Genomic DNA, 18,735 nt, shown 5'->3' with positions numbered 1-18,735 from the left:
TTCAACGCTTATGCATCAAAACAACTAATATACGTATAATCTATTTAATTAGAACACTAACAAATACAAAACTTCAAAAAAATTTTTTTTTTGATAATTTAATTATGCTTTGTAGTATAAGTTTAATCTTATAAAAAATGTAAACAAAACTTTTAAACTTGTAACCCTTTCAAGATATCTCTTAAACATTTGCTAACTTGAAAATACCGAAAATTTTAAAACGATTTTTTTTTTAATTTTGTTTTATGATACTTAGTTGTGAATTACATTGTAAAATACTTCTAAATTAGTATTTAAACGCAGTTTTTATTTTATGCAATTTAGGAAACACTAACAATAACGCATTTAAAATATTATACGATAGTTTTAACAAGCGAAAATCTAACTTTAAATTATTGTTAAACGTACAACTTTATACCAACATAATGTTTTTTTTTAATTTAAAAGCAGGTGTGAGATATTAAGATCAAAAACTTAGATTTTTAAACATTTTAAAAATATTCATTATACCTTCTAAAGATTTTTTCAAATCTCTTAAAATTAAATTATGATGCATGTATATCAGAACTTAAAGTTGTAAGTTTATTTTAATTTTCTTATATTAAGGATATGAGTTCAAAAGCAAAAACATAACTTTCTTAAATATATTTTTATCTCATCCAAAATTTTTCAAAGCTTAACAGTTGATTTAGTTTTAATGTAATTAAAAAACTTAATAAAATTCAAGTTTGAAAAAAATTCTAAAAAAAGTTACTTTTCAAATCAACTAACAGTAGCGGGTGAAGCGACTTCGAGATCCATGGGTTCGAACATCATGGACATCTGATTACTCATCTGGATGATCTCTCCGCTCATGAGACACAACTTCTTGTTATCGTCCAGCACTGTGTTCATGTTCTCAATCCAGATTGCATCTACTGGTCCGTCAAACATCAACCATTTTCTGTCTGGCGTCTGCAGGTTTGAAGAACTACTTATTTTTAAAGTATCTAAACAATAACTAAGTATATACATTTTTATACAATCGAAGCTTCAACTTTATTGTGCTTTTTAAAACAAACAAATACACATAATAGGCAAAAAACAACAGTACAAGTTGTTCAAGGTTATTGTAAAATTATAAGAACTTTACCTAAAATGTTAGATTTTTAGTATTTATTTATAAAACTAAAGTTAAAGTATTTTTAAAATTTTAATTTAAACCTTATATCAAAGCTAAAGGTTGTGTTAAACTCAAACTAACAAACAAAAGTTTAGAAAAGAAAACAATATAAACATTTTTTATTATGCTATTTTCGTTCTATATTAACTTTTCAGTAAGTTGTTTGATTTGTATTAAATATTTTTTGAAACCTGGGAGCTAGCAAAAGCTCTGTAGGACACAGCAAGAATACCATCAGACCATTCGTGAGATACCGGATCAAAACATCCGTACAATTGACCCATACTGATTGATTTCGGGTTTATTACAGTGATTTGGACTTTGTTTTCCTCCATTAAACCCTAATAAAATTTGTAACGTTATAAACTTATATAGAACATTTTTATACTATTTTTAGAAAAAATTAACACATAATATTGCTAAAACTTTAACTAAAATCAATAAATCAATAGTTTAAATTTGTATTAAAAAAATTACGTTAAATAAAGTTTACAACTTATCAATAATTAGTAAATGGTTTTGTATTGAAGTTAAAAAGCTAAAACATGTTTTTACTTTTAATTAAAACTCATACTTAATCATACTAAAGAAAAAAAAACTTTTTCGTGAATTTCACCAAGAGCACCAGCAAGAACTCTGTAAGCGGAAGTTTTCCCGCCAAAAGGCTCACCTACAATCATCAGACCGTGACGAACAACGATCATTTCGTATAATTGCAGTGTTTTCATAACAAAGAACTCGTTCATCTTAATAAAGAAGAAATTTAAAAAATTGTTAAAAGAAACATTAATCACTGTTAATATTAAAAAAAAAAACAAGAAATAGCTTAATTTTTTTTTTAACGTTATTTTTGTTTTAGCTTGAACGTTTATGAATTTTAGCTTATATTTATTAATCCAACAAGCTTTAAACAAACATTTCACCTGCAAATTAAGTTTCTTGCATTGATTTTCAATTGCTTCCAACAGGGCGCCATAATCAGGTTTGGGTAGAGTGACACCAGGAAACAGATCTGACGTGATACCACTGAACAGGGGCAGATCATGAGCGAGGAACTTGGGCAAGTTCACGTCTATTATGGACCTCAACATCAAAATATCTTCGTTTTCATCCGGGTAAGCCAACTGTTTGTATTAAAAGATTTGTTACTATATAAATATAAATAGGTAGTTTTAAAAGTCAATGTAATTTATTTAAGTAATTTTTATACTAATACTAAGTTTTTAAAATCGAAAACTAAATATTAAGATTATAGCAAGAATTCTAACCTAAGTTATTTTTAATTATTAAAATTCTGAAAGTTCAAAAGTTATCATAAAATGTTTATGAACATTTAAAATTATTTATGCACGAAGTTGAATATGGTATTGAAAAAGCATATATATGCTTAAGGCAAAATTTTGTTATAGTTGGCACATTCTATCAGCTACAAAAAAACTTTGTTTATGATAATAACAACAAACTTTAAGGTTACCAGCAGCGGTAAGTACGCTTTTAACAGCCCTCATACCGTAATCATAATGAGATTGACTAGATAATTGTTCACTGCAAAGTCTGTATGTTGCCACAATCTTCACTGATAGTGGACGTGCATCTATGAATCCACAACTAAAAAGTATTATGTTATTAACTTTTTTTGTTCTTGCTTACTATTAAGTAACATATTTATTCAAGACCTTACACAGGAAACTTTAGCGACATTAAGAAGCAAAGTTAAACGTTGAAACTAATAAATAAACCTAGAAACATTCATTTGTTTCTTTAGAGCTAGTTGTTATCATTAAAACTTTATTATTCTTTATTAACTGTAAGTAAATGGATGCCTTTTTATAGAGATTGAATATAATTTAAGCTAGGCATTTCTAAATAATGAAAAAAACAGTTTAATATAGCCAAACAAAATTCTATGGAACTTAACTTTAAATAAATAAACTTATGATGTTTGTTTGATTGAAGGCAAAGATTAAATAAGTGGTACCATAAAAAAGTTCTAGACTAAAACTCTATATTTTGTTTTATAAATGCAAAATAACAACTGCTCCGGTAACTAATTTCAAACCTGTAAAGAACAATTTCAGAGATCATAGCGTAATCAGGAACCATCATAGCTACAGGTCTGAAAAGTGCCTTTAAATTGTCAGGAAGTTCAGATCTACCCGCATAACCTGAAAATATGAAATTTTTTGGTTGAAAACAGTTTAAGATAATAGGAAAATAAGACAAACTTTTTTAATTATATTCCGAAATTGTTACTGAGTAGAAATTTTGTAAATAATAGTGTAGGAAATATCTAAATTTTAAATTCATAGCAAATAAAGCGCCTAACTCTGCGGTTCAGATTATCGATAGGTTTTTTAACGAAACTTTTCAAGAAAAAATAAACTTTTCTTTTACAATATAAAAATATATGATTAACTTAATCTAAAACAAGATTTTATTAAAAATATAATAAAACTTTTTGATTTTGAAACGCACCAGGGTTCATAGTGATGAACACGGCACAAGTTCTATCCAGGCTCAGTTCTGTTCCTTCAAACACCAGGATGTCTGAACCTGACCTGATACCGCCCTGTATGGTGAGAATCTGCTGTGCCACGACAGACAACACCTCCAAATCGATTCTGTTGAACTCATCGAAGCATGACCAAGCTCCACACGATGCCACTCCCTGTAAGCAGGATGATTAGTACTTGAAAAAATATTGTTTTTTATTGTTAGATTCTAACAAGTGTAATGATTTTATTTATATCAAAAGCAATGTTATCACTAAAATAAAGTTAAACCATTAAAGAAAATTGTATGTAGCTTAAGTAAAACTTTGATACATGGATTTTTAACCAACTTTAAAGAATTTTCCAAGAGCAATGTAATCAAGACCATCAGAACAATTGAACACGACACATTGCTTAGCAACAGCCTTGGCCAGATCTTTCGTGGTTTCAGTCTTACCTGTACCTGCAGGACCCTCCGGAGCGCCTCCCAAGCACAAGTTCAGTGCACCAAACAACGTTCTGTTAACAAAAGTATGGGTTTTGCTTGTTTGATAAAAAAAATTATAAATTGAGTAAAACTTATTAAATCAATTATATCTGTAAGTAACTTACAATCTTGTTTATTTTTAAAATAAACTTTAGTAAACTAAAATTTAACTAGCACAAGTTCAAGAACGCTTGAATTAGATATTTTTTATTTATGTAAAGTACTAATTATTTCTAACAAGTGTTTTTTTTTAACTTAGCTAATGTTTAAGGTTACTTTAAAACACAGCATAACTAACTTGGACATTGTAACTAATAAACTTTTTAAAGGACACATTTTAAACACTATAAGTTATTCTCAAAAAAAAAATTAACCTGTAACAGCGATCAGTGAGAGGAGTTATAACGAGTCTTGGAGTATTTCCTAGATATTCATATCCATAAGGAAGTCCCGCGTTGATCATTCTTGTTTGCATATGTCCCTCCTATATTGTGTTTAATAAAAATAATAACAACTGGTATTCTTTTTTTTACTTAATTAATTAGTTAAGATAGAACTTTGTTTTCAACTAATACTTTTTTCAGGAGTTTTACATGATTTAGCAAAACATTATTATCGATTCTTACAATAGTTTAAACTAGTTAATAAAAGATAAGTTAAAATATCGAAAAAAAAATCAGAAAATAGTACAGTTTTAAGCTGTATCATTTTTACTAAACAGCAAAAATCTCACCTCCCAGTAGTACCTGAGTTGAGAGAGCCACGAGAAGTCGTGCTCGGATTCGATTCTCTGATCGATGAGGTCCTGGAGGACGTCCCTGGCGTGGACGTCCAGCACGACGAGGGCGCCCAGCGTCACCCTGTTCTGCTTGGACAGTTTGCCGCGAACCATATACACAATGTCCTGGATGTCTTTGTTGCTCTTCTTCAAATACGCCTCCATCGCCTACAAACAATTTAATTTCAATTGTTGATGCATTGTATCAAATAATTGTCTTAAAAATTGTATCAATTGTAATTTATAGACGTTTTGAAAAGAAAAGCTTTCAAAATGTCTAAACATACCTCAGGACCATTTCTGAGTGAAAGGTGCATGTTGTCTGTCCAGTACTTGGATGATACGCACAAGATGGCCTGTCCTGGCCAGTTTCTCACCCATTCAGTCCTCGGTTCTACTTTGTAAGCTTCCAGTGATTTCGCTACCACCTGTAAAAATAACCGACTGTAAAAATCTATATGTTTATGCTGAATATAAAAAATAAGATTACCAATAGCTTATACTATACATTTAAAAAATGTTATGTACTTATCAACATAAATAATAGCTATTACATTCATTTTGTTTGTCAGAAAACTATTATATTAAAAGCTTTGAACGTTTTAGAATAAATTTTCTTTATAATTGAACCTCGAACAACTTACTCACTGTTTTTATTAATGTTAAGATTTGTTTGGAAAAACAATTATAGTATGTTTCTAAAGTAAGCCAAAAAATATTGAGCTATTTATTGCTAGATATTTATTACAAATAACTAACATGTCTTATACTTTTAACCATGTCGTCTTGCAACTGCAACAGCCACTTTTCCACTTGTCCTCTCGCGCTGACTGTTGATATCTGATCAACTAATTCTACTTCTTCTTCCTCACTTGATCTTATGTGAGTTATATCTGAACATGTGTATTTAGCATATAATAAAACGACTTATACTAAAAGAGAGGTAGTTTACATTTTAAGTAATGATAATTAATGCATATTTATTATAAAACTGTTGATAACTTTAACTTTTTTTTTCCTATCTATCAAAAAATGTCTCGGTTTTATGTTGATTATACTTTTAAAATTATAAGTTTTTTTGGAATAGTTCTTCAAAATACTACAACTTATTTCAGTAAAAAATATTTTATCATATTATTATTGCTTAAACCAAAAGTACACTCTTAGTTTAGCGAAAATTTTTTATTCAAAATAAGTTAGTACTAAACACAAAAATACTAATAATTTAGATGTTGCTCTAACAGTAGTAATTAACAACTACTAGTTAAAAATTAAACAACCTCCTGTTATTTTATTCTATAGATATTTAAAGTACTATCTCAACTATTTAAAGCGAGTACAACAATAAAACTGTAAGTACCCTTTAAGTTCTGATAGATTAATTGAAAATTATAGATATAAGAAAACTTCATGACAATTGTATGAAGTTTAGTAGTTCAAACCGAGGATATCAGTGAAGTTAAGCTTGGCGATTCCTTCAAAACACTTTTTGAGATGAGGTTGAACTCTTGTAGGATCTTTGGTTTCTGATAAAATTTCCAACAACTCGTCGTTCGATAAGAAGAAAAATCTGTTTATATTTTGGGCATTTAAATTATATTTTGAAATTTTCCTTTATTGGTAAAAACTTGTAAATAGATAAAAACTGATGACATATCAAACAATATAAAAAGCATCTAAAAAAATTTAGTATACTTCATTTAAAACATTGCATGTAAAACAAACAATTTTTAACTTGTATGTAAAACTTATATTTCTTAACTAATTTAGTGTTAGTCATTTTAGCGGTTCAATTTTTGTTACTTTTGTACAGTGCTGTTTCACATATGAACAAACCTTGTAAAGTAGAGACGCTTGCGCTCTAGGTACTCATTAAGTCCCTTCAATATAAGTTCGAGCAAATCAACACATTTCTTTAGTCTGTCCAGCATTTTGTCGATGTTTATCACCACCAAGCAGTGTTTGTCCTGTAGTATATAATTTTAATTTTAAATACTAAAAACTAATACTTAATATTTTCAAAACTTGTGAGAGGCATGCTAAAAGAATATAGATATAACTTGAGATTATATAACGCATATAATTCTTAGATTTAATTTAAATATTTACTCATTTATAATTTATTTACAACAACTTAATAACAAAATATATTGGAAATAGCTCATTTGTATATTCAATTTTATTCTTTAAAATATTAATAAAACTGTTATAAAAGTTTTTATTTATTACAATCCTTCTATTTGCCTGTTTAAATCAATAATGTATTTTACAGTCTTATTTATATACTTTTTTAAAAGTTTTATCATCTTTATTTAATTTATCTACGTACATAGCAGATCGTTGTTTAGAATTTATACTGAATTATCTATTGTTATTTAGTTTTGCTTAAAACTTGCATTCAATATCTATCCTTTTTAAAAAAAAATCTGGTAAACAATTTTAAATCAAGCTAAGTAAAATATTTTTTTGACGACAGAGAGTGTTAAAGCATACAAGGCTTCAATCTAAAAATTGACTTTTTAATTTCACTCTTCACAACAACTAACGACGATGGCGTGCTTCATGACGTCCTTCCACGTTTTGTCGACGGTGGTGAACCTCCTGCCCTCCTCCGGCATCTGCGCCATGATGTCGGGGCTGCTGAAAATCGGTTCCAAGTACAACCACGTGGCCTGCACCTTCAGCCACGCGTCCAAGATGTCCTGCAGCATCGTCAGCTTGCTCTCCCACTCTCTGCACAGTAACAATGGGGAGTTTTAGGTATTTAGGTTTATAAATATAATTTGCATACATTCTTTTTATTTTATTATAGTAACTCTTTTATTTTTTTGAAAAACTTCATACTTGACATACAAGTAAAATTTATAAAGTGGAAACAACATCAGCTTTGAAAAAAAAAGTAAATTTACTTATTAGGCTGATGTAAAAAATTAACCACAGTGGATACAAATTTCAACTAAAAGTGTTAAACTGTTAAACTTTTATTAATACTTAAACTTTTATTACTAAGTGTTTTTTTATTGAAATCGAAGTATTTTGAGTCAACTAATGTTTTAAATAAACTTTCCACACAGTCGTGTAAAAATTAATGAATAAAAACACTTCATATGGTATTAATGTTTAAAACAGTACTTATTATTCAAATAATATTTTTTTATTTATTAAGAAAATCGACAAACAAGTAATAAAAACAAAAAAATTCATCAAATTAACCTGATTTCTTCTTCGAAGGGTTTAATGAATGCGTTACTGCGCATGGCTTGAGTTTTGATGATGTGATCATCTAACAATATCTGAATATCATCAACAGCCGATAAAATGTAAGTTCCTGATTCTCGGTACGGTTTAATTTCAAACTCGATCTAATCAAAAGTGAATAAAAAGTTATTTAAAGTCTTGTTAAAAGTTTACTTGTTTAACAAATAGAAATTACAACAAATAAAGTTTTTAAACTGTTATCATAAACTACTCAACAATTTTTTAAACAATTCAAAGAAAGTTCTTTTTTTATTTGTAATGTGTTAGTTTATATGCAGAACTTTATAACTCAAGTCTAAAAAACGTATTTTATTGATTATATTTTCTGTTTTACAAAGATAATGGATATAGTTATGATTAAAAATTCTTACAGTAAAAGCAAAATCAAAGGGATGACTTTTTGTTTAAATATTTAGTTAAAATGTAGTAAAAATGAATGTATATTAATTTGGGTATGGTTTTATATGTTCATACTTAAACAAAAATTTAGTTATGAGTTAATTTGCAAATAAATACTTAGAAGCATTAATTTTACATGTCTTAATTACACTGGATATAAAAATATAGTATTTTATTATTTAATAATTTTGTGCATGTTTATTAGCAGCGGTTATCAATTTAAAAAATAAACTTTTTGAGCATGTCTTTTAAAATTGTTAACTAAAACTTTCTTTACATAAAAATTAAAATACTAATAGTTAATTATAAGCATCGTTAATTTTGTTTTAACTTTTATTTTACTTAATAATTCAAACACTAGACATAAAACAAATAGTTACATCTTCCCATTCAACGAGCATCTTCTGGTAAGCTTTTTCAAGAGCAAACTCTTTGCTGGCTCCCTCTGAAATTGTTTCGAACCTTTCAATATAAGGCTCCAAATGCATGTCCAAATATTTCGATAAAGTTGAAGTCTATGTGGGAGTGCGAAAACAGTTTTGTATTGTTTATATTTTTTGCATTTTGTCTCATTTTGAATTTATTTGTTCAAACATAAACATTTATTTTTTACCATAACTTTTTTTTTCAATCAAGTTTACTTATTTTCATTTATTTTTTTTTTTAATAACTATTAGATATTCCAAATAATCTGGAAATTAACAAATTTTAACATAATAAATTCAAACAACCTCATCGGGTTTCAGCTGAAAACCGACGATTTCAGACAATTTATCCCAATGACGATCCCTCATACCTTGATTGCAAATGATGTGGATCAGAGGAACATGCTCCCTGAACTCTTCCACTTTTTCACGTGTCTTTGAAAAAAATTTAACTAAAAAGTTTTTTCACACATAAGCAAGTTAAAATTCAGCTTTTTTAAAATATCGTGCAAAAAAAATTAAGAACAAAATTTAAACATTTTATTTTTAGTATTGCAAGTAATACGTTAGAGATATATTACTATATATTTACAATTCTAAATCTAAAGGCCAACAACAAACATTTAGCACGTCTTCTAAACACAAATTTGATTGCAAAAATAATAAAGTTTGTGATTGCAAACCTTTTGAGCAATGTTCATTGCGTTAGGATTATCAGTGAAAGTTTTTTCAAGTTTGTACAAATTTCTCCAGTAATTTCCAACGTCATTTTCAACTGTTTCAGGATCTACTAGTTCAAACTTTCCTTCTCTCCACGACCTTTGTTAAAAAATGTATGTTTTTTTTTAATTTTATTATAAAATTTAAGTTCTACTTTTTTTTTTGTTAAAGTATATCATGCAAGGAGAACAATATATACAAAAAAAAGTTTCACTTTTTTAGTTACAACGAACTTTAAACTATTTTATATTGATTTTGAAACTATTCTTTTTACTAATTTAGTTCGCAAAGAAATCCAACGGTTAAAAAAAACTGTAAACAGTATTTTTTTATTTTTAAGCTGACTTGAATATAAAATATTGAAAGTCGATATTCTGTGCTCTGTGTATATAGGAAGGAGTATTATTAGCTAACTAAACAAATCCTTACAACCGTTTTGATACAACAAGTTAGTTTAGTAAAACTATACAGTTCTGTGAAATGGATTCAAGCTATGTAGAGATTAAAAGTTTTATGTTTAGTTTACCTTGATATATTTAAATAATGTTATACAGTTGATCAATATATTTTAGTTTTTTTATTTTACACATGTATTTTTTTCTCAAAAAATAACTACAAACAAAAAAGTTCTTACAACAGCGTGTTCTGTTAAAAACTCATAAAAATTTAATTAAAATCGCTATTTTTCGATATTGACGAACTTGTTTTTATTGGAGAACTCCGCAGCTTCTTTGAAAAGTTTCATGTAAGGAGTAGTCTGTTGAACGATCTTCTTTCTGAGAGGATACTGAGACAGCTCCCAGCTGAATGATTCTTCTTCTAGGTTGAACTGATCGATCTGTTCTGCTGCTTTTTCAAGTTTGCCTGTAAAAATTAAGTCTTGATAGTTTTTATTCAACTTATTTCCTTTTTTTACTATTCTGAAATCAAATTGTGGGTTTTAAATAAAACTACACACTCAGACAGTTTACAAGAAGCAAAATGAAAGTAAAGTTCTAGTATAATCAAACATTAAGATGGCATACACCAAAAAGTTCCGACATATTTTAAATTTAATACTTTTGAACTCTGTATATTCTATCTATAAAAAACCGTTGTATCTATTCAAAATATTAAGTTTTTTATTAAACCTTTTTATGCAATTCAGTTTAAATATTATAATATTATACTAACGATATATTTGATAGTTGTTTACGTATAAATTTAAATAAATTATGTAGAATAGTGTTAATAAGCTTTAATATAAGCCTATAAATCTATAATATACTTACATTTTCATATCATTTCAATATACTTATTTTTACCGTTTTATAAAAAAATATAAAACTAAAGCTATGTGACAAACTACTTTTTTTATTAATATTCTATCAAAAATAATTGCAATAAAACGAACTGTTCAATTGTTGCGATTTTTTGAAATATTTCTGCACTTCATTAACATCTCCCCAGTCTTCAAATTCTTCTGCTTGCTTCTCATAACTCTCCAATTCCTCGATAAACCTCTCTCTTCTCAACTGTTTAAATGAGTTTACAAATTGCATGAACAGTTTTTTTAATATTGATAAATGTGAGTGCTTATCAACATGTTTTTTTTAGTATACTAAATTTGTTAGCTACTTCATTACAAAAATACGTTAAACTTTTTTTCCCAAAATTTTAATAAAGCTTTTCGCTAATAATACCTCATTGGTTGAAAAATTGTTTAAAGAAAAACTTTATTTTAGTATTAATTATAAAATAAACTGATTTAAGTATTTTATTTTTGAGACAAAAATTTGATAAGAAAATTGTTATAAAGCATACATATTTTTTATAGTTCTAAAATCATTAACTAATCTTAAAAGAATAAGTTCAATAAAAAATTCCCGATGATACTTAAGTTCACAAATTTTTATTAAGATCTAAGTACTTACTAATCCATTTATTAATTTGTACTTCGAAAAACCCTCAATGTAGTCGTAAATTGTCTCTAATAACCACAAGATTTTTGTTACAAACGTGCATAAGTAAATAAAGCATTTTAAAATCCTTAAAAACTATTTGTTTTATTCACTGAATTTTTATTTGAAACATTTAATTTCCTACTTAAACTTAATAAGAATAAAAGCTCAGTTTGTTTAAACATCCAATTTTTGTTATTACCTTATCCAGTTTAACATACACTGAAGAGTAAACATTCAAACCGTGAGGCCGTCCTGAAACTGCGCGGTCTTGTCTTGCACGATGGAGGCGTGCTCCTGGAACACCTGGCCCATCCGATCGCTCCACCGGAACACCTCCGCGTTCACCCGCATCTCCCTGGGCGTGAACTGGGCGGGATCTATGAGGAGGAGGAGGCGGTCCTTGCTCTTCTCCAGGCGCGTGATCAGCAGCGGCATCTCTTCCGCTTGCAACTGTGGGAAAACTTACAGCTTAATTCGTCAGGAAATAAAAGAGATATGTTTTAAATGAAAATAATGGAGGTTTGGAGACATTGTTACGAATATGATATTTAATTAAAATTAAACAGAACTACTAAAAACAAAGTTTCAAAACTATTGTTTTACTTTTTTAAATTGAATGTGTTTTTTGTACAGTTTTAAAACTTTCAAAGAGCAAAAACTGTAAAGCATCTTTGAAAGCACTGCTTTTTTCTTTTCTTTCTAACCAAAATAATTACTAATACATTTTGTTTCATTTTAAATCATTATTCTAATTTATATGCAACAAGACAAACTTTTTTAACATCTTCTTGTAGTTGAACTAGCTCAGCAGTATTTGTTGGAGTGCTGAGTGCTTTTGTTGCTACCTCATCGAAATAATTGCACAACCTGTATTTTAGTGTCGAAATTTTGAGATTGAATTATTAAACCTTAATTGTTAGAATACGTATATTGGTAAACACATATAGTCATTGGTTTTAAATAAAGAATCTAAAACTACAAAATATACACGTTTATCTAATTTTACTTTTAAAAAAATACACAGATATTATGAGTAGGGTCTTACAACTAATAATATGCTTTACTAAATATAACAAAATATATATAAATTTATATTTAAATTACAGTTTATCTTTAAATTTTTTATAAGTTTTGAAAAATTATGTTACTATTGAAAAAGTAAACCCTTATTGTGGTGACAAGCTGTTTTTTTCTTATATCCTAAAAAAGTGTAAACGCTTAAGACCGATACTAAGTACTAAATAAATAAACAAACGCTTCATTTTCAGCTTGGTGTTTCTTGCACATGTAGTTGATAATTTTCTGAGCGAGATTTTCGCTTCTCCTTGCCAGGGATGAGTTCAGTTGCTCGCAGTGAACTTCAAATATTCCCATTCTCATCACCTTAAATTCAATACATTACTTATTAAAAAGCACTTTGGTTTTAAAAAAATTATTATAACAAAAAGAGATAGGGAGTTATTTTAGTTTTCATTACACTAAAATAATATTAAAGTTTTTGAAGTGCTTTATACTGTCACAGCAAAAATTATTCTTTTAAATGTATTTGAGAAAATATAAATATGTAATGAAATACATCTTTGTACGAGCAAATTTTACCTAACTAATAAAAATAACTCAGTAAGTGTAAAATTTGACTATGTTCATAAAAGTTATAACAACAAACACCTTTTGCAAAGTGTAGGTAATTTCATCAGCTATTCCTTGATATTTTCTGAACTGATTGCTTAAATCTTTAAATGGAAGTTCATCTTTTATCATTTGATCTACTTCCATCTCCGCCTTTCGAAGGAATATTTAATAAATAACAATTTCTTTAAAATTATTTATTGTATTTAGTAATTTTAAATTTTTTTAAATATTTAAAATTATAAACTTCACTTTAATCAAAAATTTTGAAAATAAACAACTTTTTTATATGCATATTTGTTGTAGGATTCAATAGGAAATTAAAGACAATACTATTTTAGTAATCAAACTATTATTATGTTTTTTAGTTTGTAAAGTAAAATAATTTACTACTGTTGTAAAATTTTCATATTTAAATTTATATGGGCTTTTTTATTGTCATTTTGTTTGTGTTGATTGATAATTAAAGTCATAAGTTTTTATGTGTTTATACTTTTTTAATAGCATTATTTTAATAAGCGTTATACTTATATGAAATTAGTTTGGAATATCTTTATCATAATTTAAATACTAAACTAGTTATACTTCTACATATCAAAGAAAACAGGATGTTTTATTCAAAGTAAAATGGTTTAAAATATAAATAAACTCATTTATCAAAAATTACTTAACACTTTAATTTCATCAGAAGATTATATAGAAAAAATATATTAAAAATAATTTTAAACATAACAATACATTTAATTTTATTTAACAACTTAAAAAAAATTATTTTGACAAAATAAAAACCATGAATTGTTTTATTAATTATTAAGTTATCAAAAACATATATATAAAAGTACATTTTAGATTTATATAAGAAAATTTAAAATTCTAAGAAACTAGTTTAATTAGAAAAATAATCAAAAATTTAAAACTCTTTCTTCTCTAACAATACAAATATGGTTAAAAAAAAGTACTTCGTATATATAACATTTTTACTGACTTGTTTATTGATAAGTAGTTCATACTTGTCATATTTGTAAACGTGTCTCTTTGGTCCTTCACTCTCTTTTTCCACCATTCTTTCTACTTTTTCTTTTGCCTCTTTAACTATGTCTTCCAAAATAATCGGGTTCAAAAACGTATTTTCATCGGCCTGAAATTAAAGGTGATAATCTAAAAACTACTGAAAAAATAATTGAAGCGCTTATTATTTTATGTATTAAAATAACCTTAATTTTAGACATAAAACTATTTTGAAGTTTTATGAAACAGAATTTTTAAATCTACAAAAATTTATAAAACAAAATAACATTTGTTAGATTTATAAGTTTAAAAAAACATTTATACCCTTTGACAAGTGGCCGTCAAAAAATAAATGAAAAAAGCCGTACTGCTTTGATTTTTAGAGTCATTTTAAACCATATAAGATATTAAAAGTACTTTTAATTTTTTATAAGTAATAAAAATATTATAAAAGCAATGTTTATGCTTTTATACATAGTTATATTTTTATTAACATGTCAACAAGCACTAACATACTTGTGTTGTTTAATATAAATTAATCACAGTTAGATAACAGTAGTTGTTAAAAATTATATACTCATACATAAATAATATTTCAGAGTGATTTTTATTTTAGCTTTAAAGTCTTTTTTTGAAGTTTATAAATACTTACTATCAAAAATTCACAAACTAAAAATACAAACAAACCCATTCTGAGTAAAGCTTAGTTTCAACTCTGGGCACAATGTGAACAGCTTTGATCAAGTTTTCGTACACATTCAACATAACTTGCTTGAAATCCGAAAACTCTGGATCAAAAGATACTTTGTTGTCTTCCAAAATCATGTTTACAATCAGACCACTGTGTTCGTATGCCCTTGTGGATCCCTAAATAAGTACTTTTTGTTTAAAACAAATTCAATACGGCAAAAAAAAGCTATATATATACTTTTTTAGGTAGTGGTTAATAATTATTTTATCTTATATTAGTTGATGATGAAAAAAAAACTATATTCAAGTACAACTCCAAAGTTATAATATGCCTGAATGCTTGTTTAATTTAATTAACTTAAAATCGAAATGGTTTCTAAAACTTTTGTTAGTTTTTATTAAAAGTATAACATATCTACTCCAATATCGAACTAAATTTTTATTAGTTTTTGTTGTATAAACATGATTGTTCTATCATTATCAACAACATTTTAAAAATAATTTTATTTGGTTTTCAAACAAAATATCTGTATACCTAAACTATGCATATTTTGAAATAATATTTAAGCTAAAGTTGAGTAAATGCTATTGTAGACTAACTATTGATAACGTACTTAAAGTTTATAAAAATAAATTGTATGGTAACTTGGAAGCTCATTAAATACATTTTTACGCCGATCAATAACTGATATAATATTTATAAGGATAGATAGAATTATTATTTGCACAATTATTGCTTTATTTTAATTTCTTAATATTTCTAAAACTACACAATCAGTTTATTACGAGCTATCGAAGTTTTTTAATGTTCCTTTTGAAACAATTTTCAGTCATTTCTAATAATTAAGTTTTTTTTTCAATTGAAGTCATTGTATTTGAAATGAACAAACTTTAGGCTGAACAACTATGTCAGTGTAGTCCTTGATGGAGTCGAGACACAGATTCTTCAGTTGTTCTGTCATCAGAGCACCAGCGCAGTCGAAGAAGCACCTCAACTTCTTCTCACCACTGGCATCCGTGCACATGGGCACTTGCTTGCGTTTGTTGCCCTGGTAGTATACGTTCTGCACTTCGGGAAACCACCTATGTAGAAAGCAACATTTGAAGAACTTTTTTTTTATAACAATTTAAAACAATATACACTTATAATATACACTTAAATTTGTGTTACTTAAAAACTATTATATGTTAAAAAAAATTATGCGACTTTATAGACACTAATTTACATAACTTTAAATAGCTATTTTTAAGTTTGCTTTCAACTACTCAACAAATACAAAAAGTATTTCCATACAAATTTACACAGTCAAGTGTGTGTTTGACGACAAAATGATTAAGGTCAAAAAGCTGCATAAAACTGAAGATAGAATTTACCTTGGGTAGACAACCATACTTTTATTAAAATAATATCTACAGTCAGTAAGTCTCTTTTTGTAATGTAAGTTTACCTTTTGTTTTGTACGAGTTTTTAACAACAAACTAGTTCATTTTCACAGCTTTTTAATCTATTAAAGTAGCTTATTATTTGCTTTTAGAAAAAAAATAAAACAAGGGTAACTTTATTTGAACATTTTATATATGGATAAAAAATAGAGTAAAATAAAGTAAAATTAATAAAATTTAAACAACATCAAATATTCACCGTACTCTTTTTTTATTTAACTAACATATGTTTTTGTGTATTAACTTCCAGTATAATATAAATTGTGAAATTTTTATTACATATACAAGTGAACTTGCTTCGCTAAGATCTCTTTTAATAAACATTAACTTTAAATTTTGAATATTTGAAATTCTAATATATATAAAGTTAAAATGTTTGCAAAAACATGTTTCAAGGTATTCTTTGTTTTATTTTAATTAGTTTAAACTTGTTTAAGTTAAATATTTAACCTTTATATTTTCTTTTTTAAATTCTATTACCATTAAATATTGTAAGCATGATAATTAGCTAAAGTTTAAAATATCGTTTAATTGCATGTATTTTTCTATAGTTTAGATTTGAATCATAAATACCTAGATAGCTATCAACAACTCATTATAATAAAATTATCCTTCACTATTTATTCAAATACGTACAGACTATTAGTAAAATTATGTTATAGAATAGGGTTATAAAAATATCATACTTCTTGAGTAGGATTTCTTTGGCACATTCAATTTGTCTAACAATAAGCGCCTGAAAAGCAACAAGCTCCATTGAACGAATTTTTTTGTGAAACTCATCCTTGTCTACTAGACGTAAGCCACTAAAAAATATTATATCTAATTATATATATATACATATTTACTAATATTAAATTTAGATGAATAAAGCCAACTACAAGTAATAGTATAACACCTTTATAAACATAAAATTTGCAATAAATTTTTGCACAGACTTACAACAAAAATATGAAGTTCCGTATTTTTAAATGATTTTTTTTAATATTCACTAAAAATAAAAAAACAAATCATACTAGAACTATTTCGTACAGTAAAGTATATTTAATCATAATATAAACTATAAAAACTACAAGTATACATGTATTAAGGCTTTAAAATATTGACAGAAATTATTATTATTGGCTTTTTTACCTTTTGTATACTTTTTATTGACAGAAATTTTACTCGTCTTTTTTTTACTTACATGATATAAAACTAAAATCTGTAGTACACTTTTGTTTAAAAAGTATTTAATAATTTTAAATATATTCAACTTGGGTAGCTGTCAAACTTGCACGAGCGTACAAAGTTGCACAAGGGGACAAAATTGCACGAAGATACTTTTGCACGAGCAGACAATTTTGCACGGGTTGAATTTTTTTTTTTACTATCACTGTTACCCCTAACCCTTACCTTCAGTCGATAAATTAATTTTTTCAATTAATTTATCTTTTAGTTTTTTTTTTGTTTTTTTTTACTGTCGTGCAAAAATGACCCTCCGTGCAAATTTTATTTCGTGCAATTTTTTTCCCTCGTGAAAATTTGTCTTCCTGCAAAAGTATCTTCGTGCAATCTTGACTTCGTGCAACTTTGAGCCGTTCCCATTCAACTTAATTAATAAAAATAGAGGTTTTCACATATCTCAAGCAGATATTTAGTAAACAGAACTATAAAACATTTTTAGCATATAACTATGTACTTAGTAATAAACAGTTAAAAAACTGTTCTGCTATAATGTGTCAGTCGTTATTTTAGTTTTTTAAATGAGCATTATTGTTTTCTTAAAATAAAACTATATGGGCACTAAAATATTAGGTATTATTACTATAAAATTTAATAAAAATTGTTTACGGTACATAAAAAATCAAAACCAAAAAATAAATAAACATTTTCAATACATTTAAACTTTGTGGACAGCAAAAAAACTGAATTTATAAGCAACATAACTTTGCTTTTAAAACCTAACACAGAAAATTAACAATCAAAATTTCAAAGCTAGTAAATGAAACCAATAATTAATAGTATATTCAATAAGCAGCAAATAATTTTACAAAAGAAAGAATGTTTACTTATAAGAAGTGTGCCAGAGGTTGAGCACGTGCAGCATGGTTGGGTTGGTGATGTTCAGATTGCGGTGGATGCTCCTCAACGCGTGATTGTAGCTCCTCCTTCGCATCTTTTTCTCCCTTTTCGTGTCTTCGTCTTCTTCAAAATCCTCAAAGTCATCCTGCTGACGGGGATCACGGAGCACGAAATCAACTGGAACAAAAATTTTCGATTTCATGTTAATGCTGTAATAAAAGCTTATTTTGTTAAGAA

At 26.9% G+C, this 18,735-nt stretch overlaps 1 protein-coding gene across 1 annotated transcript in view; it reads right to left on the bottom strand.

Annotated features, from left to right (window-relative positions):
- LOC145835457 (dynein axonemal heavy chain 7-like) overlaps positions 1–18,735 on the bottom strand; it is a 46,779-nt gene that overhangs the window by 23,567 nt on the left and 4,477 nt on the right. The window contains exons 6-35 of the mRNA XM_082943052.1: positions 18,486–18,675; positions 17,121–17,240; positions 15,882–16,074; positions 14,989–15,168; positions 14,279–14,431; positions 13,333–13,446; positions 12,920–13,047; positions 12,438–12,531; positions 11,905–12,114; positions 11,115–11,235; positions 10,423–10,585; positions 9,685–9,820; positions 9,308–9,436; positions 8,957–9,091; positions 8,133–8,281; positions 7,466–7,652; positions 6,756–6,886; positions 6,362–6,489; positions 5,679–5,812; positions 5,207–5,347; positions 4,875–5,087; positions 4,516–4,625; positions 4,005–4,173; positions 3,638–3,830; positions 3,222–3,327; positions 2,626–2,770; positions 2,086–2,286; positions 1,762–1,908; positions 1,354–1,503; positions 772–954 (exon numbers count right to left, since the gene is read on the bottom strand). Coding sequence (XP_082799178.1) covers positions 772–954; positions 1,354–1,503; positions 1,762–1,908; positions 2,086–2,286; positions 2,626–2,770; positions 3,222–3,327; positions 3,638–3,830; positions 4,005–4,173; positions 4,516–4,625; positions 4,875–5,087; positions 5,207–5,347; positions 5,679–5,812; positions 6,362–6,489; positions 6,756–6,886; positions 7,466–7,652; positions 8,133–8,281; positions 8,957–9,091; positions 9,308–9,436; positions 9,685–9,820; positions 10,423–10,585; positions 11,115–11,235; positions 11,905–12,114; positions 12,438–12,531; positions 12,920–13,047; positions 13,333–13,446; positions 14,279–14,431; positions 14,989–15,168; positions 15,882–16,074; positions 17,121–17,240; positions 18,486–18,675 — 4,553 coding nt within the window. The remainder of the gene's footprint in view (positions 1–771; positions 955–1,353; positions 1,504–1,761; positions 1,909–2,085; positions 2,287–2,625; positions 2,771–3,221; positions 3,328–3,637; positions 3,831–4,004; positions 4,174–4,515; positions 4,626–4,874; positions 5,088–5,206; positions 5,348–5,678; positions 5,813–6,361; positions 6,490–6,755; positions 6,887–7,465; positions 7,653–8,132; positions 8,282–8,956; positions 9,092–9,307; positions 9,437–9,684; positions 9,821–10,422; positions 10,586–11,114; positions 11,236–11,904; positions 12,115–12,437; positions 12,532–12,919; positions 13,048–13,332; positions 13,447–14,278; positions 14,432–14,988; positions 15,169–15,881; positions 16,075–17,120; positions 17,241–18,485; positions 18,676–18,735) is intronic.

The sequence above is a fragment of the Thalia democratica genome, chromosome 5 (assembly GCF_965202585.1).
Source record: "Thalia democratica chromosome 5, ktThaDemo2.hap1.1, whole genome shotgun sequence".
NCBI lineage: Eukaryota > Metazoa > Chordata > Thaliacea > Salpida > Salpidae > Thalia > Thalia democratica.
This window is presented reverse-complemented; position numbering and strand designations above follow the sequence as displayed.